This window comes from Myotis myotis, unplaced genomic scaffold (assembly GCF_014108235.1).
Source record: "Myotis myotis isolate mMyoMyo1 unplaced genomic scaffold, mMyoMyo1.p scaffold_m19_p_11, whole genome shotgun sequence".
Classification (NCBI taxonomy): domain Eukaryota; kingdom Metazoa; phylum Chordata; class Mammalia; order Chiroptera; family Vespertilionidae; genus Myotis; species Myotis myotis.
The window spans coordinates 13,621,663-13,645,988 of NW_023416315.1; the positions used below are offsets into that span (position 1 = coordinate 13,621,663).

Sequence of the window (24,326 nt, forward strand, 5' to 3'; positions counted from 1 at the left end):
ACATCATTTCTTTTTATGGCTGAAAAATATTTCATTGTATGTCTCTATCATTCATTCACTCATGGATATTTGAGTTGCTTCTAACCTTTTGACTACTGTAATTCATGCTACTCCAGAAAGTTGTGTACAAGGATTTGTCTGAGTACCTGTTTTCAATTCTTTTGGATATACACCTGGGAGTGGAATTGCTGATAATTCTATGGTTAGCTTCCTGAGGAACCTGAAACTATTTTTCCACAGTGATTTTCCAAAGTGATTGCACCATTTACATTCCCACCAGCAATATATGAGGATCTCAAAATCTCTACATCCTTGCCATCACTTATTTTCCATTAAAAACATTATAGTCATCCTAGAAGATGTGAAGTGGTATTTCATGTGGTTGTACTTTTCCCTAATGATGTTGAGCATATTGTCATGCCCTTGTTGGCCATTTATTTATTTTCTTTGGAGAAATGTCTATTTCTTGAGTCTCTTGTCCATTTTTTTTTACACAGATTATTTTTTAAATACAAAGGAAAAAAGGTGCCTTCACCATGAAATGATTAAATGTAACATCACTGATAATGAACAAACTGACATGATACCCGTCCTGACGCAATGTAGCAAGAAAGACACAGTATCATCTACATGTGTAGTGTACCCGACACAATTATTTAACTTGAATCTAATGGGGAACAAACTGAGGAACATTCTGCAAAACAGTAGAATTGGATTTTTCAAGGTAGTTGATGTTATAATAGAAAAAAACCAAAACTAGTAATTATTCTAGACTAAAGGAGTTGTAAAATACATGACTACTAAATGCAATGCATGATCCTTGATTGTATCCTGAATTGGGAAAAAAAGTCAGCTAAAAGGAACATTTTCTTTTTTTTTTTTTCTTTTAATATATTTTATTGATTTTCCACAGAGAGGAAGGGAGAGAGATAGAGAGCTAGAAACATCGATGAGAGAGAAACATCGACCAGCTGCCTCCTGCACATCCCCTACTGGGTATGTGCCCGCAACCCAGGTACATGCCCTTGACCGGAATCGAACCTGGGACCTTTCAGTCCGTAGGCCGACGCTCTATCCACTGAGCCAAACCGGTTTTGGCTAAAAGGAACATTTTCAAAATTTGAATATGGCCTCAGTATATTATAGATAATAGTATTGTATTAATATTAAATTTTCTTGGAGTGATAATGGAATACTGATTATGTAGCAGAATCTTTGTTCTTAGGAGATACTTATTGAAATACAATATTTAGGGATAAAGGGTAATGTCTGCAAAAAAAACTAAAATGATTTAGTAAAAACAAAACAACCCCTCACCCCTACATTTACACAGGGAAAGCAAATGTGATGAAATGTTAAACTTTTGTGAATAGGGGGTTAATATGGGTATTCATTATACATTATATTTTTCTTGTAACTTTTCTGTAGGTTTGGTATTTTTGAAAATAAAATGTTGAGAAAGTAAAAATCTCTTCAAGTCTAATTAGTGCGTTCTGACTTGGTGGATTTAGCATCTTTAGAATAAAGACTAGGTACTTTGATCAGTTAAGAATACAGTTGTGTAACCAAAGTGAGAGTAAATGGTCAGGATGACTATCTTTCAAAAATATTATAATTATTGCTGAAACTGGTTTGGCTCAGTGGATAGAGCGTTGGCCTGCGGACTGAAAGGTCCCGGGTTCGATTCCGGTCAAGGGCATGTACCTGGGTTGCGGGCACTTCCCCAGTGGGGGATGTGCAGGAGGCAGCTGATCGATGTTTCTCTCTCATCGATGTTTCTAACTCTCTATCTCTCTCCCTTCCTCTCTGTAAAAAATCAATAAAATATATTTTAAAAATATATAATTATTTAAAGAAACAAGGGAACATTGCAGTTCACATTTTGTCCTACTACCAACTTGATTCACATCTTTATTAGGAAGCATGATATGTGAAAAGAGTTTGGGGTCAGGTAGGCCTAAATTTGAATCATACTGGGTAAACTGTTTAACCTCTTTAGGACTCAGTTTCTTTCTTTCTTCTTTCTTTTTTTTTTTTATAATATACTTTTTATTGATTTCAGGGAGGAAGGGAGAGGGAGAGAGAAAGAGAAACATCAATGAGAGAGAATCACTGTTCACCGGGGAATCGAACCATGACCTCCCAGTTCATAGGTCCACGCTCAACCACTGAGCCAAGCTAGCCAGGCAGGACTCCGTTTCTTCACTGTAAGTTGGAGAAAATAACTACTTGTTGGTCTTGATCGTTGTACTCATGTATCTACTCAATTTATTTAATTCAGGTGCACAAAGCTTCGTTCTACTTTCCATGCTATTGGCAACTTTTCCTTTCTTTAAATCCGAGCAATCTTGTGGGATATCGGTACCGGTGAGATGATAAGATGACTTCTCCAAGGTCACACAGCCAGTGAAGGACCCGGGTCTCCTGGCTCTGGGACCGGTGACCTTTCCACACTCGCCAGACGGGAAGAAGCGGCGCTCATGGGGATGCAAGGATGCAGAGGAGCCAAGGGGGAGAAGAGGCCGCGCGAGGAGCAGTGGTGTGAGCCCCGCGGAGGCGCGGGCCACGGCCAGGCGCATGGAGAGGCGGGCGGCGCCCCCGGCCGGGGTGCGTAGCGGTGAGACTGTGGCCGGAGGGAGGGTCGCGCGGGCCGGGTCCCCGGGAGAGGCTGGAAGCCGCGGGGGCGCAGGAGGCGGAGGCCCGGCCGCGGGCTGGGGCGGGGAGGCCGAGGCCCGAGCGGCGGGGGTCGAGGCCGGGAGGGAGGTGGGGGCCGTCGCTACTGCACAGGTGGGGCGGGCCGGTGGGTGCGGGCCGTGCGGGAGTCGCCCGCCGCCGGGGTCTGGACCCCACCGGGCTGGTGGGGGCGGGGCCGGCCGGGGGCGGGTCTTGCTGGGACCCCGCGGGAGCGGCGGCGGCGCAGGCGCGGTTCCCGCCTCCTCCCGGCCGGCGGAGCGAGTGGAGGCTGCAGCCCGGCTCCGCTCCGGCGTCGCTCCCGTCGCCGCCGTCGCGAAGACCCCCGTCCCGCTTCCGCTGCGGCGGAATGAGCTCCCGGAAAGGTGAGTGGCCCGCGGCCGGCCCGTCTCCCGGCCACGCGGCCCCGCAGGCCGGCCGGCCCGACCGTTAATGTGTGTCTCCTCTTTCCCCAGTGCTGGCCATTCAGGCCCGAAAGCGGAGGCCGAAAAGAGAGAAACATCCGAAAAAGTGAGTCCACCCTGGATCCCCGCCCTGGCCCGGTCCGGGCAGCTCGGGACCCCGCTGGGGAAGTTGCCCGAATTCCCGGGCCGGCGGGCGGGCTGGTCCCCAGGGACCCGGCGCTCGCCGCCTGCGCGCCGGGCGGGCGGGCGGCCGGGCGGCCGGGGGGAGGGGCGGCTTTCGGGGGAGGGACGCGCGCGAGCCCGGGGCCGGCCGGCCAGCTGCCCCCGGCCCCCGGAGCCCCGGGCCCCCCGTCGCCGTGGCGGTCGGGGCGGCGGTGAGGAGGCGCGGGGCGTGCGCGCCGCCCCTGCGCGCGGGGCTGGCCGTGGGGTCGCGGGCCCTTTCTGGGAGGGGCGCCGGCTCCCGGCTCCCGGCTCCCGCACGCCTGGCGCGGGGGAGGCGGCCTCGCCGCTCTCACCTGGACACGGGGGTCCGAGAGGAAGGGGCGCCGAGCGTGCGGGAGACGAGAGTGAGTGTGCGCGCGTGTGTCCGTGTCGCCGCCCCTGCTCCCCGGCTCCTGCCTCTCGGCTGGTCGGCGGAGAACCGGAGCGGGTGGGCGAGAGGCTCGCGTCGGGCGTGTGCCCGGCGCCAGCTCCGCGCCGAGACCCGTGCGCGCGGGCCCGCGGGTTTGTGCGGGAAACTTTGTGTGCGGGCCGAGCGTGCCCGCAGCGCGGGGCCGGTGGGCGTGTGCGCTGGCAGTCCCGGCGCGGCTCCCGGCCTCCCTCCCTCCCGGTGCCCGGGGCCGCCGGGGAGGGCAGTGATGTTGTAGACGTGCCCGCGGCCGGCCCCCTCCAGCCTGGCCGCGGCCCGAGCGGCAGCGGCAACGGGAAGCCTTTCCTGGAGAGCTGCTCCGAGACCGCAGAGCGCCGCCACCTTCCTCTTTTCTCTTTTCTTAAATTAAAAAAAGACACACACAAAAAACCTGCCAGCGTTCTACACACCTCCTCCTGGATTTGGGACCTTGCTGTCCCCTTGGTACTGTGGGGAATGGTAGTCCACGAGCATCTTTAAATAAAACCACGAAGCATCTGTTGGTGGCTTCCTTTGGGGGGCTACCCGGCAACATTTCGAGGCTCTTCTGCCCTGGCCACCTTGGTCTCTCTGCCGAGGGAATTTCGTACTCACTGGTGGCATCTCTGAAAACTGCCTAAGGCATGGTATAGCATGACAAGATTTTTATTCATTCAGAATGGAGTATAATTTGTAAGTTCAGGATTTCACAAAATGTGATATCGACATGATGCTTTCCTTAAGAAACTGGGGGGAATGGAATATTTGGTAGTTTTAGATTTTTTTTTTTTAAATTAATGCTAGCTTGCAAGTCAATCAGAACCTCAAATTTGGTATTTCCTTTGGTGAACAATGTGAAAGTTTAAACAATAAGGAGAACTGTAATGTTTAGGATCCTGAGTATTGGGTTTTAATCATAGCTGTTATTTCCCCGTAGCCCATTATGTCCAGAAATGTGAAAAGGAATTGAAAAAAGCATGCCCTGGGGCTGGGGGGTGGCTCTGGATGTGTGTGTTTTCAGTAGATACATATATTTATGTATTTATGTATATGTATATATGCACATATAAATAAGATATGTGTGTTTTATATATATACATACATGTGAAAAAGCAGTTTGTTAAGTAAGTCAGTGTATGTTTCATATTTTCATACTTAAGGATATGACTTTCCTAATGGCCAGGAGCCTTTTTTTGGTGTACTTCGGTTTGGATTTATGTGATATGTTTATAAAGAATTAGCATACGCCGAAACCGGTTTGGCTCAGTGGATAGAGCGTCGGCCTGTGGACTGAAAGGTCCCAGGTTCGATTCTGGTCAAGGGCATGTACCTGGGTTGCGGGCACATCCCCAGTAGGAGATGTGCAGGAGGCAGCTGATCGATGTTTCTCTCTCATCGATGTTTCTAACTCTCTATCTCTCTCCCTTCCTCTCTGTAAAAAATCAATAAAATATATTTAAAAAAAAAAAAGAATTAGCATACATCCACAATATTCAACTTTTACTCCCACAGATTAATCAGTCAGTTTCTTCCACTGTCTATTGTATTTATGTGTTAAGTTTTGAGGGCAAAACTCCCCGCAGTGCCTAAAGAACTGGTTGATCTGCAGGTAATTAGCAAGATTAGATCAGCCCAATTACATAACTGTTTAGTTAAAGCAATGTCATTTTTAACTTAATTCTTTGGTTCAAGACATTATTTTAAAGGGATGCTTCATATAATTTATTTATGCATGTATTCAACATGCCTTTCCTAGGGGGTGGTGAAAGCTTTGAATAAGAACAAACCTCCATTTATATGGAGGTTTGGGGAGAACCCCATAGAAGATGCCAAATAAAAATGCCAATTTCAGATAGTGCTAAGGCATAGGGAGAAAATTAAGATGGGGTGCCTGAAGTAATAGTGATGACATTTGAACACTACCAGTCACTGTGCTGATGACTGTACATGTATTTATCCCTTGTGATAACCCTATGAGGTAGACGTTGTTATCACCATTTTACAGACAAGGAAATGGGGACACAGCATGAGTAAGTAACATGCCCAGCTGCTAAATTGAATCAAGGCAGCCTAGGACTAGAGTCCACACACAGCTGTTTGAGGAGGTGACATTTGAACCAAAGCTAGACTTAAGAGGAGGAGATGGGAGTGTGGCAGAGGCCCTAGGGTGGACTGGGCTAGGAATGTTGGAGGAACCCGAAGGTCAGGTGGCTGGGGTGCTATTGAAGAAGATGGTGAGGGGGGGGGGGGGGCTGGCCTTTTTTTTAAAACCCTCACCCAAGGATGGGTGGATAATTTTTTTTAAATTTTTAAAAAACATTTTAATTGATTTTTAGAGAGAGAGGAGGGGAGGGGGAGCGAGAGAAACATTGATTGACTGCCTCCAGCACTCCCCCCACCCAGGTTTGAGCCTGCACCACGGGCATGTGCCCTGACTGGGAATAAACTGACCATCTTTCAGTGGCCAGGGCTCGAGAATATGTTTTTATTGATTTTAGAGGGAGAAGGAGAAGGGGAGAGAGAGAGAGAGAGAGAGAGAGAGAGGTGTGAAAGAAGAGAGAGAGAGAGAGAGAGAGAGAGAGAGAGAGAGAGAGAGAGAGAGAGAGATGTGAGAGAGAAACATTGATTGGTTGCCTCCTGTTTGTTCCCTGGCTGAGGATCGAACCCACAACCCAGATATGTGCTCTGACCGGGAATTACACTCGAAACTTTTTGGTGTACAGGACAACACTCCAACAAACTGAGCCTCTTGGCCAGGGTGGGTCTGGCCTAGTAGGCCACTGGGAGAATGGATTGTGTAGGGGCAGGCAGGGGAAAGGTAGAAAATAGGAGCTGGCCAATTAGTGTGTGGGAGACCATGGTGTCTTGGTTTAGGGTGCATTGAGTGGCCCGGGAGGGAAGAGGTGGTGGAAGGGGCTTTAGGTGCCTGGGAATCTCAGAGGTATACTCCTCATTTTACAGGCAGCTCTGACAGAGGTTAAGGTCACACAATTAGCTTAGTTTGCATCTGAATTCAGGTTTCCTGATGCCCAGTGTTTTTGCTTTTAGATGAACTCTCTAGAGGAGGACAAGGTGTACTAGGGCTAATTTTAAATTGTATTAATATAATAACTGGCAATATTGAATTTTACGATGTGACTACATGGTCCTGGTTTGATGTAATATAATCTACTTTTGTCATAAACTACTTATATGTGCAAGCTGGCTCTTCATTTTAATTTAGTTTAATTCTGTGAGCTTTTATGAATAAAGCCAGTTCCATTTTTTAGTATTGTGGAATTTGTAGTTGTCAGAAATAAGATTAAGATATCTCTGATTAGCCAAGTCAAAATTTTAATCTAGTTAAAATTGTTCCGGTGAGTTTAGTTTGCCAATTATTAATTGTGCTGATTGTGAGTAATAGGCAGTAGGGAAGGACTACAGTGGCATTCAATTCTGAATCTTAAGAATTGGCTAAATCTCTTTTTAGTTTTAAATTCGAAATAATGTGACTCAAGAAGTTGCAAAAATAGTAGTTTCTTGTGCACCCTTCATCCAGCTTCCCCTAGTGGCGATATCTTGCATAACCACCAGGACATTGTCAAAACTGGTAAATGACATTGGCACAATACTATGAACTCAAGTAAAATTTCACCAGTTTTTACATGCGCGTTGTGTGTGTGTGTGTGTGTGTGTGTGTGTAGTTCTGTCAAATGTTATCATTGTGAAGATTCATGTAATCATTACCAGGACTAAGGTGCAAAACTGTTTTATCACCACAAAGAATCTCCGTTTTGTTACCCTTTAATAATCCTACCCTCAACCCCTAACCCCTGGCAGGCACTAGTCTGCTCTCCACTAAAATTTTTACCGCTTTGAGAATGTCACATAAGTGGAATTATACAGCATATAACCTTTTGAGATTCAGTTTTCACTCAGCATAGTGCCCTTGAGACTCATCCCTGTTGTTGGGTGTGTCAGTAGCTCATTCCTTATTTACTGAGTAGAATTTCATGGTGTGAATGTACCGTGGTTTCTTTATCCATTCACTTGTTGGAGGACATTTGTGGATAATTTTTAATTTTTACAAATAAAGTTGCTGAACATTGGTGTACAAGTTTTTATGTGAATATATTTCTATTTCTGGAGGACAGATATATAAGAGTATGATTGTTGGAGGACTTATATATGTTGTTTGATTTCTAGCAAGTTAGCAACTTGGTATCTTGGTGTCTGCCTGTCCCTCTCTCTTTTCTCTGCATGATATCTGTGATCTGTGTTTGCGCTGTTGGTGCTGAGGTTCTGCACTGTATCCTTTTGGGCTCTTGACTTTCTATTGGTAGGTGGACCCTGTAGGTTATTGCTTATCTGTTTTCTGTAGTGTGGGTTCTGACTGCTGCAGAAATGGGCATGCGATTGGTGGCACTGGGTCAGTGAATCACAGATGCAACAATTTAGGAATGCTGTGGTACAAGCTGATATGTTTATTAGGTAAGCCTCAACTGTTCCCTATAGTATCAACTCAAGATCACAAGCCAGTGACTTTGAAATTCCTCCCTCAGAAGGCAATCACTTATTTTTGACTTAACTGTTTTGTTAACATTTTTGTTTATTCAATAAACATTTGTGCTATCAGCAGTGCAGTTCAGTACAACAAAGACATATGAAGCAGATAAGCTATGGCACATATCTAGTGCTAGGCAGTGTGTTGGATGCTAGGAAGATTAAGATAAGCAGAACTGTACTAACTGGCAAGTAGGAGAGATTGCCTGGTCGACAGACTTGCAGGACAGTGTGATGAGTACTGTAAGACTTAGGTACAGTGATGCTTTGATTAGAAAGGCAAGGCTTTAGGAAGAGACCTTGTTTGATTTTAGCATTAGTCTTATTTTAATAAAATAGCTTTATTATTTTATTTTTTCTCTTTTATTGAAATACAAAATGATTTTAAAAATCATGTTGAACTGGCACATTTCCTTCAGGAAGTATATATACAAGGGATGAAGACTCCTTGAGATTTCTAATTTGAATTGCCTGCAAAGAGGTCAAAATATCTGGATGGATGGATATATATATATATGTGTGTGTGTGTGTATATATATATATATAGCCCGGTGCATGAATTCATGCATGGGTGTGGTCCCTCGTTCTGGCCGGCGGGCTGATGGGGGGCAGCCAGCCTGGGGGAGGTTCCCTGGGAGGTTGGCCGGCCACGGGAAGTTGGCTGTGAAAGTGCACTGACCACTAGGGGCAGCTCCTGTGTTGAGTGTCTGCCCCCTGGTCAGTGCACGTCATAGTCATAGTTACCATCCGGTCGTCCAGTTTTAACGATTGCTTAGGCATATGTATGTATGTATATATATATATATATATATATATATATATATTTGTAAGAGAAAGAGAACAGTTACTGTGTAAATTACAGAGTTAGAGAACATAATTCCTAGAAGAAAAGGGCTTAGCAAACTAGTTCGAGGATAAGGAAGGCCCTTGGAGCTTGGGAGTGAGGAAGCTAATGGTAACGTGCCTGGGCCGTGGGAAGCGGGGAAAGGGAAAGGCAGGGGCATGCTCTCTGCACAGGGTCCTCAATCCTAAGGGTTTTAAGGGTGGAGATTTTAGGGGAGGTCCCAGGGAAGATCTTAAAAGAATATTCAGTAGTTTTCCAGCTGTGTCCATTCAGGGTTGTGGTCTCCACTGATTGATTGGTCGATACCAGGGCTGGGGATCATTATTCCATGCAGCTGAGGCTGGTCCTGAGGCTGGTTTTGTTGCTTATCTGGGCCTGGAGCTGAAGTACAATTGAGGCCTAAATGTTATCTCTAGGGAGGAAAGGTGGGGGGAGGGGAGCAAACCTCAGGACCTGTGAAATGCTAGGGGAGGGAAAGTCACCCTGGGGGCAAGGTCCTGCCCTGCAGTTGATTGACCATTGCTATGCACCTGGGGCTTTCTATCCTTGTGACCTTCTGTACCCGGCCCATCCTCCATCCTCTGCTCATGTCTGTCCAACTGCCTGAGGATATTTTTATTGATTTTTAGAGAGAGAGGAAGGAAGAGAGAGAGAAATAAAAAAGAAAAACATTGATGTGTGGGCGAAACATTAAATATGAATCAGCTGCCTCCTGCACACCCCCCTCTGGGGATTGAGCCTGTAATCTGGGCATATGCCCTGACCTGGAGTCAACTTGCAACCTTTTGGTGCACAGTACAATGCCTAACCAACTGAGCCACACCGGCCAGGCCAGACAAAGTATTTTTGAACATAATGTATGAGTTGTGTGATGAAGAGAGAACCACTTGGACTTCTCTAGGAAACATTTTGTGGGGTTGAGAAGCAGAAAGCAACAGTCTTTCTTATGGACAACATTCCTCCTTTAGGTCCTCTGGAGATTGGAGAGCTGTCTTCTGAGGCCACTGGAAAGTCACCCACAGCTTTCCACTGTTACTGCACCTCTACAGACCTGGATGATAATGACCTTGGGGTTATCCTTAAGGTGGCAGCAGTTTTTACTGTTGAAAACATAGAATATGGTGTCATAAGACACATCTGATTTTTCATCATTAGGCTGAGTCCCACAGATTTTATCCCGATGCCATGAGATTCGAACACCAAGAATGTGCTTTCTGAGCACTTGTGCTCTGAGCTGGTAGCACTAACTCCAGTCTTGATGTGGCTTCATCTGTAAATCCTTGGTTATAAGACCTCTGTTTAGCTAGTCTTCATTTGGTTATTCAGGTTGATTGTTCTATAATTTAGTTGTAATTCCAGATTGATCCTGGGAGGAGGTGTGAGTAAGCTTCATCTACTCCTCTGATGTCTTGGGTCTTCCTCTTTATAAATCTAATTTTATTTATTGATTTGAGAGAGAGAAACAATTGATTTGTTGTTCCACTTATTTATGCATTCATTGGTTGATTCTTGTATGTGCCCTGACCAGGGATCCAACTTGAAACCTTTATGTATCAGGACAATGCTCTAACCAACTGAGTAACCTGGTCAGGGTTCCTTTTTTAGTTAGCATATATATGACAGTTTCAGTTGCTCATTGCTCCACATCTGTCACACTTGTTACTGTCATTCTTTTAAGTTTTTGCTATTCTGGGTATGTATTGAGACCTCGTGGATTTAATTTGCGTTTTTTCTGAGTGGTGGTATTGAAGATGTTTTCATATGTTTATTATTTATTTATTTAATACTTGAGAATATTTTTCCATTGAGATATATATATATTTATTTTTTTTTGACAGTGGAAGGGCGGGGGAAGGAGAGAGAAAGAGAGAAACTTTGACATGAGAGAGACACATTGGTTGCCTCCCACACACACACTGACTGGGGGCAGGGAACAAACCTGCAACCCAGGTAAATACCCTTGAACATGTCCTTGACTGGGAATTGAACCCAAGACCCTCTAGTGCAGTGGTTCTCAACCTTCTGGCCCTTTAAATACAGTTCCTCATGTTGTGACCCAACCATAAAATTATTTTCGTTGCTACTTCATAACTGCAATGTTGCTACTGTTATGAATCGTAATGTAAATATCTGATATGCAGGATGTTCTTAGGCGACCCCTGTGAAAGGGTCGTTTGACTGCCAAAGGGGTTGCGACCCACAGGTTGAGAACCGCTGCTCTAGTGTGTAGGCCGATGCTCTAACTACTGAGCTTTGCGGGCCAGGGCCCATTTTCATCTGCTTATTGGTCATTTGAATTTCCTATTTGTGAAGTGCCCATTTAAAAAACATATTTGTTTGTAAGTCTTCTCTGATAGTTATGATAGTTTTATTGACATACTAGAGGCCCGGTGCATGAAATTCATGCAGGAGTGGGGCGGGTCCCTGCAGCCCAGCCTGCATCCTCTCCAGTCCGGGACTCCTCGGGGGATGTCCCCAGGATCGGACCTAAACCAGCAGTCGGACATCCCTCTCACAATCTGGGACCACTGGCTCCTAACTGTTTACCTGCCTGCCTGCCTGATCACCCCCAACTGTCCCCCTGCCAGCCTAGTTGCCCCCAACTGCCCCTGCCCCCTGCCGACCTGGTTGCCCCCAACTGCCCTGTCCAGCCAGCCTGGTTGCCCTAACTGCCCTCCCCCGCCGGCCTGGTCACCCCTTACTGCCCCACTGCCGGACTAGTTGCCCCCAACTGACCCCCCCTGCAAGCTTGGTCATCCCATGCAGCCTGCTGCTCAGTCGTTTGGTCGCCCCTCACAAGCCCCCTGCTGGCCTGGTCGCCCCACACAGCCTGTTCGGTCGTCCGTTCGGTTGCGATGGTCACTTAGGCTTTTATATATATAGATAATTTACAGACCATACAATTCATCTACATAAATTGTACAATTCAATAGTTTTTAGCAGATTCACAGAGTTCTGTTAAACTAGATCTTGGAGAGCCAATAAGGATTTGCCAAGTAAATATAGAGGGCAGGGTGAGGGTCTTCCAGGCAGAAGCAGCATTGCAGTGGGTATAAGCTTGTGGAGGTGTAAAATGGCATGCTTTTTATACCTGGAAGGTCAAGTAGGCAGGTAATGTTGGGGTGCCTGGTGTGGTGAGCAGTGAATGGGACAGTGAGGAAGTCTTCAGGGCCTGGGAACTGTTAAGAGGCAGATTGAGGTTTTTAGAAAAGGTTACTAGCTACTGTGTGGAGAGCTTAGAAGCCAGATCATTAGGAGGCTTCATGAGACTGATGGTTACTAAGGGAGTAGAAATCACAGGATTTAGTTTCCAATTTCATGGGGGAGTAGAGTGGAAAGGGTGTATGATGGATCCCAGATTTCTGAATTAGCTAAACTTTTGGAGTGTGTTGCCGTCATTTCTGAAGATAGGGAATGCAGAGCAGGTTTGGGAAAAGCTAATGATCTTTGGTCAGGCCATTGGAGTTGTTTTGTGGCTGCCAGTTAGTGATATCAGTCATTGTTTGTAGCTGAAGCATCTGCCCTGACCTGGCATCGAACCAGCAACCTTTTGGTGCCCGGACGGCGTCCAACCAACTGCGTTACACTGGCCAGGGCATGTTACACACTTTAAATTTATACAATTTTATTTGTCACATACCCCAATAAAATGGAAAAAAGTTATCAAAATCTTGAAATTGCAGTATCTGAGTAATTGGGGATTCACTACTATCTTCTCTGCTTTGTCTGTTTATGAAAATAAAGTTTTAAAACATGTTAATAATGCTTTTTGAATCAGTTACTAGTTTTTCAGAGCACATGATACATGTTTTTAAAAGCTATTTCTTCCCCCACCCCAGTTTCATTGAGAAAAAAGTTGACATCACTGTATAAGTTTAAGATGTACAACATGATGGTTTGATTTACATATACTGTGGAATGATTACCACGGTAGGTTTAATTAAAATTTGTCATGTTATATAGATACAGTAAAAGAAAAAAGAAAGAAAATTTGTCTTTGTGATGAGAACTCTTAGGATCTACCTACTACTCCCTTAACTTTCCTATGAATCATACAGCAGTGTTAGCTATAGTCGTCATGTACATTACATCTCTAGCTTGTACCTTTGACCATGTGCTCTAATTTCTCCTCCCCCATCTCTGGTAACCACAAATCTGATCTCTTCAAGAATTTAATTTTTAAGAACCATTTATTTTTTTATTTTTATTTAATATATTTTATTGATTTTTTACAGAGAGGAAGGGAGATAGAGAGCTAGAAACATCCATGAGAGAGAAACATCGACCAGCTGCCTCCTGCACATCTCCCACTGGGGATATGCCTGCAACCCAGGCACATGCCCTTGACCGGAATCGAACCTGGGACCCTTGAGTCCGCAGGCAGATGCTCTATCCACTGAGCCAAACCGGTTTCGGCAAGAACAATTTATGGAAAAGCTGTGAAGATAGTACAGAGAGAATACATGCTGTTTATTTTAGTCTAAACTGAGATGCTTTATTTTTGAATCTATATATGATATTTTGTCCAAGCTATAACTAATAGTTTGCAAAAACAATGGCACATTACCCCCAGTTGTTATATGGAATTACATTTATTATCACAATCTAATGATTTACTTATTTTTTAAAAAAATATTTTTATTTAATTCAGAGAGTAAAGGAGAGGGAGAGAGATAGAAACTTCAATGATAGAGAATCATTGATTGGCTGCCTCTTGCACGCCTCATACTGGGGATTGAGCCCACAACTAGGGCATGTGCCCTTAATTGGAATCAAACCTGGGATCCTTCAGTCCACAGGCCGACGCTGTATCCATTGAGCCAAATCAGCTAGGGCTTTACTTACTTTCAAAGCAATTTTTAAAGTATATTTTTATTGATTTCAGAAAGGAAGGAAGCGAGAGAGAGAGACCGAAACATCAGTGATGAGAGAGAATCATTGATCGGCTGCCTCCTGCATGCCCCACACTGGGGATCGAGCCTGCAACCCGAGCATGTACCCTGACCGGGAATTGAACCGTGACCTCCTAGTTCATAGATCGACACTCAACCACTGACCCACTACAGCCGGGCTAAAGCAATTTTTTAAAAAGGCTCTCTGCAGCCTTAATGAGGTCATACCTTGAGGAATAATCCCATAAATGTGTTGAATTAATTTGCCTCCTTTGAAATTGATTTAGTTGGCTTGAAGTCTAATTAGTATTGACTTCAGACAGTTCCTGCAAACAGTTCTGTCAATGAAGAACATTTCATCCCTTCTTCCCTCTTTTCTCAGTCTGACCAGGACTTCTCTGGGCCATGCTCCTCTAGGAATGTTCTTTCTCTTTCACATTACATAGGTCACTTTTTTTACCATCTGTCATCAAGACTAGCTTTATTGTTCATTTCCTCTTGTCTTAAATAATTTTTTTGCCTTATATTAAAAATAAGATAATTGAGAGAGCAGACTATCATAATAAAAGTTTTGTAAGGATTAGAATATAAGGAAATGACTCCTTTTTTGAGGGATAATTTTGGAAAAGAGTATGGCTTATATTTAGGCATATATGATCTTTTATATTTCTCCTTAGCCTTACTAGATAAATCCTGAAAAATGTATATGTAATGTGTTGCCTCCAATATTTAAATTCAATTCCACATTGAATATCTTTGCAGTCAAACTGCTTTGTTAATAAGTTTAAAATTAATAATTGGTTTATTATCTCCAGAGTACATTTATTTCAGTTATCTCTTGTATAAATTAATGTAAATATTTTTAGGCATTATAATTCTCAAGTCAGGGTCTTAGAATGTGGAGCTTAAAAGGATAGGGATAGAAGGGAACATCAGGATGAGGTTGTAAAATGCTTTAAACTTAGATATGTTGTAACACAAGACTGTTATTCACCTTAGCTGAGCATAGAATGCAGATGCCTGCATCCCCAGTACTACTAAAATTTAGTACATGTGACCCTGGACAGATTGTGAGAACTCTGCAGATTTACTAGGCAGGGTATGAGAGGGAGTAAAAAGAGACTTCAACTCGGGTACCATTTTAACCTCAGGGAGCAAAAGTTTAATTGAGATATAAAAGATGGACAGTCGGAGGACAACCAAGATGGCAGCATAGGTAAACACCTGAATTTGCTGCCATGCACTACCACATTAAAACTACAACTAAAAGACAAAATAAATACCATCCAGACCATGGGAAGGCTGGCTGAGTGGAAATTCTACAATAGAAGGAAAGAGAAAAGTGCATTGAGTCCGGTAGGAGGTGCAGAGGTGTGGAGGTATGGAGGTGCGCGCGAAAGGGGCTGGGTACGCTGTCGTCTTTTTCAATCGGGAGGGAGAAACAAGCTCCCGACTGCTCTGAACTCCAGTTCTGGGTGAGAATTTGGGGACCCAGACTCATACGGAAAGAAACTGGACTGTCTGGCATCGGGCCGGAATGTGAGGGCGGCTCTCTCGCAGAGGTACTTGCAGCAGTTATTGTTCCTGCACGGGGCCCCGGGACACAGACCCCGGGACCTCTCCAAGGCATAGCAGACTGGAAGCCATTGCGGCTTGCTCCTCCCTGGTGATTCCCTGAGACCCCAGCCCATCCAGTTTATACAACCCCACCCAAGCTGTGCACAGAGGCTTTTGCATATGAATGGCCTGGCCTTTCTCGGCCTAAAAACCTGGGCGGACTCAGTGAGTGCCAAAGCCCCACTGAAGCAAGTCCTGCCCCATAAGGGTGTCTCCAGCACAGAAGTTCTCCCACCATAGACAGAGCTGATTCTCACAGCCAATTGGCCTGGAGGTCAATTCCTCCCAGTGATACCACAACAATCAAGGCTTAACTACAACAGGACTGTGCACACAGCCAACACAGGGGTGCACCAAGAGTGTCCACCTCGGGTAACTGGGGAGGCTGAGCCACTGGGCCCTATAGGACACCTAGCACACAAAGCCACTCTATCAACACAGGGAAGCAGCCAAAATGTGGAGACAAAAGAAACAGGTCACAAATGACAGAAATGGAGGAAAGCAAACTACTGGATATAGAGTTCAAAACCATGGTTATAAGGTTACTCAAGAGTCTTCTAGAAACCTCTGAGAAATATAGTGAGACCCTCAAGGATATGAAAAAGGACCAATTAGAAATGAAGCATACACTGACTGAAATAAAGAATAATATACAGAGATCCAACAGCAGACTAGAGGATGCCACGAATCAAGTCAAAGATTTGAAATACGAAGAAGCAAAAAATATGCAATTGGAAAAGCAAAAGGAAAAAAGAATACAAAAATATGAAGATAGTGCAAGGAGCCTGTGGGACAACTTCAAGCATACCAACATCCGAATTATAGGGGTGCCAGAAGAAGAGAGACAGCAAGATATTGAAAACTTATTTGAAGAAATAATGACAGAAAACTTCCCCTACCTGGTGAAAGAAATAGACTTACAAGTCCAGGAAGCGCAGAGAACCCCAAACAAAGAATCCAACGAGGACCACACCAAGACACATCATAATTAAAATGCCAAGAGCAAAAGACAAAGAGAGAATCTTAAAAGCAGCAAGAGAAAAACAGCTAGTTACCAACAAGGGAGTACCCATATGACTGTCAGCTGATTTCTCAACAGAAACCATGCAGGCCAGAGGGAGTGGCAAGAAATATTCAAAGTGATGAATAGCAAGAACCTATAACCAAGATTACTTTACCCAGCAAAGCTATCATTTAGAATTGAAGGTCAGATAAAGTGCTTCACAGATAAGAAAAAGCTAAAGGAGTTCATCACCACCAAACCAGTATTACATGAAATGCTGAAGGGTATTCTTTAACACATTGTATGCGGGAAACGTATTTATACGTTTTACTTATACATTTTACGTTGACTGGTAGTAGAGCGCAGGACACGTATTAATACGTTTTTTATAGACTAGCGGTAGAATGTGGGTAACGTATAAATACGTAAACTAAAGTTATCGTAATTTTACTGAACGTTGCCATTTGCGCAAAAAATTAGCAAAAATGGCCCGTGCCACCTGTTCGTGTGCGATAAAAACTACCTGCAAACAATGTGTTAAGAAGAGGAAGAAGAAAAAGGTAAAGATGAAAGTTATGAACAACAAAGTGACAACAAATACATATCTATCAACAAGTGAATCTAAAAATCAAGTGAATAAAAAATCTGACGAACAGAATAAAGTGGTTGATAGAATAGAATCGGGCATAGAAAGGGAGTGGACTGACAATTCTCGGGGGGAAGGGGGTGTGAGGGACGCGGGAAGACACTGGACAAAAATCGTACACCTATGGACGAGGACAGTGGGGGGTGTTAAGGGCAGGGAGTGGGGTGGGAACTGGGTGGAGGGGAGCTGTGGGGGGAAAAAGAGGAACAACTGTAATAATCTGAACAATAAAGATTTATTAAAAAAAAGATGGACAGTCCTCTTAGAAGAGATTCCTGACTCTCTGGTACTGTCATTGCTTTTGGCATCTAGGTAACAAAGTTGTAACTGCTGTTTCTGCTGCCCGCTAGCTATTGCAGCCACTTATCTAGAGATTTTATCCTATTGATTATTTTTATTTCTAGAAGATCCCATTGAAAGTTTTTTTTGGGGGTGGCATGGTATATTTTATGATAAAATAGGGTATAACTGAATGTTAATTGCAGCATTAATGTAAGATTGACTACATCTTTCACAGAGGACATATACAGCATAAGGCCGTGGTTCTGAAAATGCAATAAAATGGCAGGGACTTGAATGAGCACCTAGACAAGTGTTTTTCACCCTTACTTTGTAGTAGCAGAATGGTTTTAAAATAAAATTTTACATAATCTCTGTTATATGTAAAGTGGAAAAGCGGCTCCATTCTGGGAGAATTGGCAGGTGAGTGCTTGGCCCTTCCCTTCCTCTATCCTAAGTTCTCCCAAGGCAGCTTCTTGGGATGCAAGTTAAAATTCTTTAGGCCTTCATTTATCCATCAGTGGAGAAATTTCAGTCAAAGAGAAATGAAGGCCTGCCTTGGGTGGTGTGTCTCAGTTGGTTGAGTGTTGTTCTGTGCACCAAAAGTCGCTGGTTCTATTTCTGGTCAGGACACATGCCCACGTTGTGGGTTCCTTCCCCATTTGGGGTGTTTCGGGAGGTAAACAGTAGATGTTTCTCTCTCACATTGATACTTATCTCTTTATTTCCCTTCCTCTCTCTAAAATTAATAAAAACATATTTAAAAAACAGAGCGCCCTGACTGGTTTGGCTGAGTGGATAGAGCGTCAGCCTGCAGACTCAAGGATCCCAGGTTCGATTCTGGTCAATGTACCTTGGTTGCGTGCACATCCCCAGTAGGGGGTGTTCAGGAGGCGGCTGATCGATGTTTCTCTCATTGATGTTTCTAACTCTCTATCCCTCTCGCTTCCTCTCTGCAAAAAATCAATAAAATATATTTAAAAAGAAACAAACAAACAAAAAAAACCAGAGAGAGAAATGAGGGCCTGAAGAAGTAAAGCTACTTGATTAAAGTCAACTATCTGTTTAGTGCCTGAGCCAATTTAGAGTGCTGGCTTGAGAGTCCTGGATTCTGATTCAGTCTTTGAAACTACTATTTAATCTGCAGAAAGATAAGCCATTCTGGGGCTGATGCAGAACATAAAATTTATAGCCCCCAAAGAGGTTATTGCAAGAACTTTTTATTTATTTATTTATTTATTTATTTATTTATTTATTTATTTATTTATAGTACATTTTTATTTCAGAGAGGAAGGGAGAAAGAGAAAGAGAGAGAAACACCAATGATGAGAGAGAATCATCGATCGGCTGCTTCTTGCACGCCCCCATTGGGGATTGAGCCTGCAACCCGGGCATGTATCCTTGACCGAAATCGAATCTGGGACCCTTCAGTCAGCAGACTGATGCTTTAGCCACTGAGCCAACCCAGCCAGAGCAAGAACCTTATTTTATTGTATTTTTAAAAGAACCTTATTTTTTAAATTCTTCCCTTTACTGTCAAAAGAAAAAAGTGAAACCTTAGCCGTTTTGGCTCAGTGGATAGAGCGTTGGCCTGCAGACTGAAGGGTCCTAGGTTCAGTTCCGGTCTAGGACACATGCCCAGGTTGCAGGCTCGATCCCCAGTAAGGGGCATGCAGGAGGCCACTGATCAATGATTCTTTCTCATCAATGATGTTTCTATCTCTCCCTCTCCCTTCCTCTCTGAAATCAATAAGAATATATTAAGAAAAAAGAAAAAAAAGTGAAAATATTCTGTTTCTCTGAATGGAGACTACTCTTAACGTGTCACATGGTCTGGACTGTTTTATCATGTGCATATATGGTAAGAGTGGGATAGAAGGTGCTTTATGTAGAAAATTTTGGCATACAGTAAGTCAGTTTACAAAAAAGATGTAATTGTTTTGTCTTAGCTTTATAAAAACTTATTTTATATATATATATATATATATATATATATATATATATATATATTTAGTTGCTATAAGGCTAAGGCTTTCAATATCCTTTACATAGTTACCAGCACCCTATAGGTATAACAGTAATAGCAGAACTGTTCTCCTCTTTCCCTTAGCTCCACTGATGCCTGCTACTTGCAGTGTCTTTGCTATCAAGTTAAGGGACATTCGAGGATTAAGTTTACCTTTTAGAGGATATTAGGCTTTGTAACTTTACTCTCTTAAAGTTTGAATACTGTTACTTTGTGTGGGTAAAGGCTATTTTATTTTCTGAACTTACCAGAGAAGATGTAATAGTTTTCCATCTTTCTGAAGTCTGATTATCTTTGAATAGTCTTTGGTAAGGGTGACTGATATTCCTCTCAGAGGCAGCTGACCAGGGTTCAAGTTTTTTATTTTTGTGTGTATGTGCTAATCCTCACTCGAGGATACTTTTCCATTGATTTTTAGGGAGAGTAGAAAAGAGAGGGAAAGACAGAGAAACATTGATATGATAGAAACATGTCTATTGGTTGCCTCTTGCATGAGACCTGACCAGGGCCCAGGCTGGGGATGGAATCTGCAACTAAGGTATGGGCTTTTGACGGGAATCGAACTCAAGACCCTTTGGTCCGCTCTGTCCACTGAGCCAAACCGGCTAGGGCAGGGTTCAAGTTTTGAAGGCATCACTTTTATCAGTTGTGTTGGATAAGTTATTTAATTTTTCTAAGGCTCAATTTCTTCATCTTAAAATAGAACTAACAGTATTTACCTCTCAGAAAGTGAGAATTAAATGAGGTGATACTTATCCTCTGGTGGTGTGGCACATAACACTCTTTAAGTGGCAGCTATTAGTTATTTTATGGTGTTTCAGTTGTATTTTAGGATTTAAAAAAAATATATATATATTATTGATTTTTTTTTTACTGGGGATGTGCCCGTAACCAAAGTACATGCCCTTGACTGGAATTGAACCTGGGACCCTTCATTCCACAGGTCGGCGCTCTATCCACCAAGCCAAACTGGTTAGTGCTTTAGGAATTTTTACAATAGGAAAACAGGAAAGCAATGGATTTATGATAAAAATTTCTCAAACATCTAAATGTGCCTTTATTTACTTTGGCCAGCATAAATCTATTTTTCCTCAATAACTTCTGTAAGTTATTTATAGGAGATATGTTGTCTAAGCATAGATCCTAAAGTGAATTAGAAATTACCTCAGATCTAGAAATCATGCTGGAGATATTCATTGGTGATGGCAGATGATCTCTATTTGGTCTGTAATTTGAAACTAGAATAAAGGGACAGGGAGGAGACTATCCTGTATAATAAAAAGGCAATATGCAAATTAACCCTCATGTCCTCACAGGATGGCTGCCTACTACCAGGCTGGCAGGGGGGTTAGTGAAGGACGACCAAATGATTGAACAGCAGGCTGCGTGGGGCGACCAAGCCATTGGGGGGGCCATGAGGGGTGACCAGGCTGGCAGGGGGGCAGTTAGGGACAACCAGGCTAGCAGGGGGGGGCAGTTGGGGGCGACCAGGCTGCCAGAGGAGGGCAGTTGGGAGTGACCAGGCCAGCAGGGGGGTAGTAAGAGGTGACCAGGCTGGCGGGGGGCAGTTAGGGGCGACCAGGCTGGTGGGGGGGGCAGTTAGGGGTGATTAGGCTGGCAAGGGGGGCAGTTAGGGGCGACCAGGCAGGCAGGCAGGTAGGTGAGTGATTAGGAGCCAACAGTCCAGGATTGTGAAAGGGATGTCTGATTGCCGGTTTAGGCCTGATCCCCGTCAGACATTCCCTGAGGGATCCCAGATTGGAGAGGGTGCAGGCTGAGCTGAAGCCCCCCCCCCCCCCCCGTGCGCAAATTTTGTGCACCGGGTCTCTAGTGATGCAATGAAAGGAATGGGTGATCCCAGTAGTAGTTTTTTTTTTTTTTTTTTTTTTTTTTTAAATATATTTTATTGATTTTTTACAGAGAGGAAAGGAGAGAGATAGAGAGTTAGAAACATCGATGAGAGAGAAACATCGATCAGCTGCCTCCTGCACATCTCCTACTGGGGATGTGCCCGCAACCCAGGTACATGCCCTTGACCGGAATCGAACCTGGGACCTTTCAGTCCGAAGGCCGACGCTCTATCCACTGAGCCAAACCGGTTTTGGCCCCAGTAGTAGTTTTTAAAATTTACTTTTTATTTTTCAAACATGTTTAGGCAGAGTCTAAGAGGGATATAAACATTTGGTATCTCTTATTGGACAAAATAAATGTATTTAGGGCATGATTGAAAAATCACTTTTTGTAAAGGCAATTCTGGCTTCCTCTTACCTTGTATTAAAAACTCAAAAGATATTTTCTCATGAAAAGACTGAGTTGGGAACTTTGACTAATAAAGGAATAAGGTGGCTAGCAGGCCTGAACCAGAGTGATAGGGTAGGAAATGCTTTGCAGCACTACTAGTCTCAGAGACCTCCCTCTCCCATACTTTGCCTCTCATGTTTTCTATAAGACCAAAGAAATCCCTCTTAAAGTAGGGATCCATGACTCTATACCTGAAGTTTTAAATATTTTGAAAATAAGTCTTCCTTTTTTTTTTTTTAAATATATTTTATTGATTTTTTTACAGAGAGGAAGGGAGAGAGATAGAGAGTTAGAAACACCGATGAGAGAGAAACATCGATCAGCTGCCTACTGCACACCCCCCACTGGGGATGTGTCTGCAACCAGGTACATGCCCTTGCCCGGAATCGAATCTGGGACCCTTCAGTCCACAGGCCGACGCTCTATCCACTAAGCCAAACCGGTTTCGGCCTTCCTTCTTTTTGATACAGATGCAGTCTTATGTCTTACTGTGAAAAGCAAGTGGGTTAAACATGCCTTGATTTTTAAACTGAGCATATATGACATTGAGCTGTATAAAACTAGAGGCCCAGTGCATTCCGTGCACAGGTGGGGTCCCTCGACCTGGCCTGCAGGGATTGGGCCAAAACTGATCTCTGGGCCCGATGTGCAAGTGAAGCAGATTCCGGGCTGACAGTGCCCCAGCAGCAACCTAACCCACAGCCCATTCCGCAAGGAATCAGGCGTCCTCCTCTACTGGTTCAAGTGTCTGCCCCCTGGTGGTCATTGCACGTCATAGTTACCAGGCGAACGGTCGGAAGGTTGCTTAGGCTTTTATATATATAAACTAGAGGCTCGGTACACAAAAACTTGTGCACTCGGGGGGGAAAGGGGGGTCCCTCAGCCCGGCCTGTGCCCTCTCGCAGTCTGGGACCCCTCGGGAGATAACGACCTGCTGGCTTAGGCCTGCTCCCGGGTGGCAGAGGGCAGGCCCAATCCCTAGGTGCAGCCCCTGGTCGGGCTCAGAGCAGGGCCGATTGGGGAGTTGGGGTGCCGCCCCCTGTCAGGCACAGAGCAGGGCGGATCTGGAGGTTGCGATGCCACCCTCAGTCACGCTCAGGGTAGGACCAATTGGGGGGTTGGGGCACCGCCCCTGTCACACTCAAGGCAGGGTGGATGGGGAGGTTGTGGCGCCACCCCCTGTCACGCACAGAGCAGGGCCGATCAGGGGGTTGGGGCGCTGCCCCCTGTCACGCACAGAGCAGGGCCCATCAGCGGGGTTGGGGCTCCGTACCCTGTCACGCACAGAGCAGGGCCCATAAGGGGGTTGGGGAGCTCCCCCCGTCACTCACAGAGTAGGGCCAATAGGGGAGTTGGGGCGCCACACCCTGTCACACTCAAGACAGGGTCGATAGGGAGGTTGCGGCGCCACCCCCTGTCACGCACAGAGCAGGGTCGATCAGGGGGTTGGGGAGCTCCCCCCTGTCACGCACAGAGCAGGGCCCATCAGGGGGTTGGGGTGCTCCCCCCTGTCATGCACAGAGTAGGGCCCATCAGACGGTTGGGGCGCTGCCACTGTCACACTCAGGGCAGGGCCGATGGGGAGGTTATGGTTCTACCCCATCACACACAGAGTAGGGCCCGTGGCGGGGGGGGAGGGGGTTAGGGCGCTGCCCTCTATCACCCACAGAGCAGGGCCGATCAGGGGGTTGGGGCGCTGCCACTGTCACACTCAGGGCAGGGCCAATGGGGAGGTTATGGCTCTACCCCGTCACACACAGAGCAGGGCCTGTGGGGGGCGGGGGGTTTGGGGTGCCGCACCCCGTCACACACAGAGCAGGGCCGATCAGGGGGTTGGGGCGCCGCACCCTGTCACACACACAGCTGCAGAGCGATCAGGGGGTTGGGGAGCTCCCCCGTAACAGGCACAGAGCAGGGCTGATCAGGGGTTTGGGGCGCCTTCCCCTGTCATGAACAGAGCAGGGCCGATAGGGAGGTTGTGGCCCCACCCCCTGTCACACACAGAGCCGCAGGGCGATCAGGGGGTTTGGGCGCTGCCCCCTGTCACGCTGATCCCTGTGCCGGGAGGCCTCGTGGCTCCGCTGATCCCGGTGCTGGGAGGCATATTACCCTTTTACTATATAGGATAGAGGCCTGGTGCACGTGTGGGGGCCGGCTGGTTTGCCCTGAAGGGTGTCCTGGATCAGTGTGGGGGTCCCCACTGGGGTGCCTGGCCAGCCTGGACGAGGTGATGATGGCTCTTTGCATCTGGTCACACACCCTTCAGGGTGGGGGGTCCCCACTGGGGTGCCTGGCCAGCCTGGATGAGGGGATGATGGCTCTTTGCAGCTGGTCACCCACCCTTCAGGGTGAGGGTCCCCACTGGGGGCCTGGCCAGTCTGGGTGAGGGGCTGAGGGCTGTTTTCAGGCTGGGACTGAAGCTCCCAACTGCTCCTTTCTTTCTTTCTTTCTTTTTTTTTTTTTATTCTGGGCCA

The 24,326-nt window shown here is 45.5% G+C and overlaps 1 protein-coding gene across 1 annotated transcript in view; it reads left to right on the forward strand.

Annotated features, from left to right (window-relative positions):
- The first annotated feature begins 2,577 nt into the window (after positions 1-2,577).
- SRPK2 (SRSF protein kinase 2) overlaps positions 2,578-24,326 on the forward strand; it is a 239,748-nt gene continuing 217,999 nt past the window's right edge. The window contains 2 exon segments of the mRNA XM_036327570.1: positions 2,578-2,607; positions 3,147-3,201. Coding sequence (XP_036183463.1) covers positions 2,578-2,607; positions 3,147-3,201 — 85 coding nt within the window.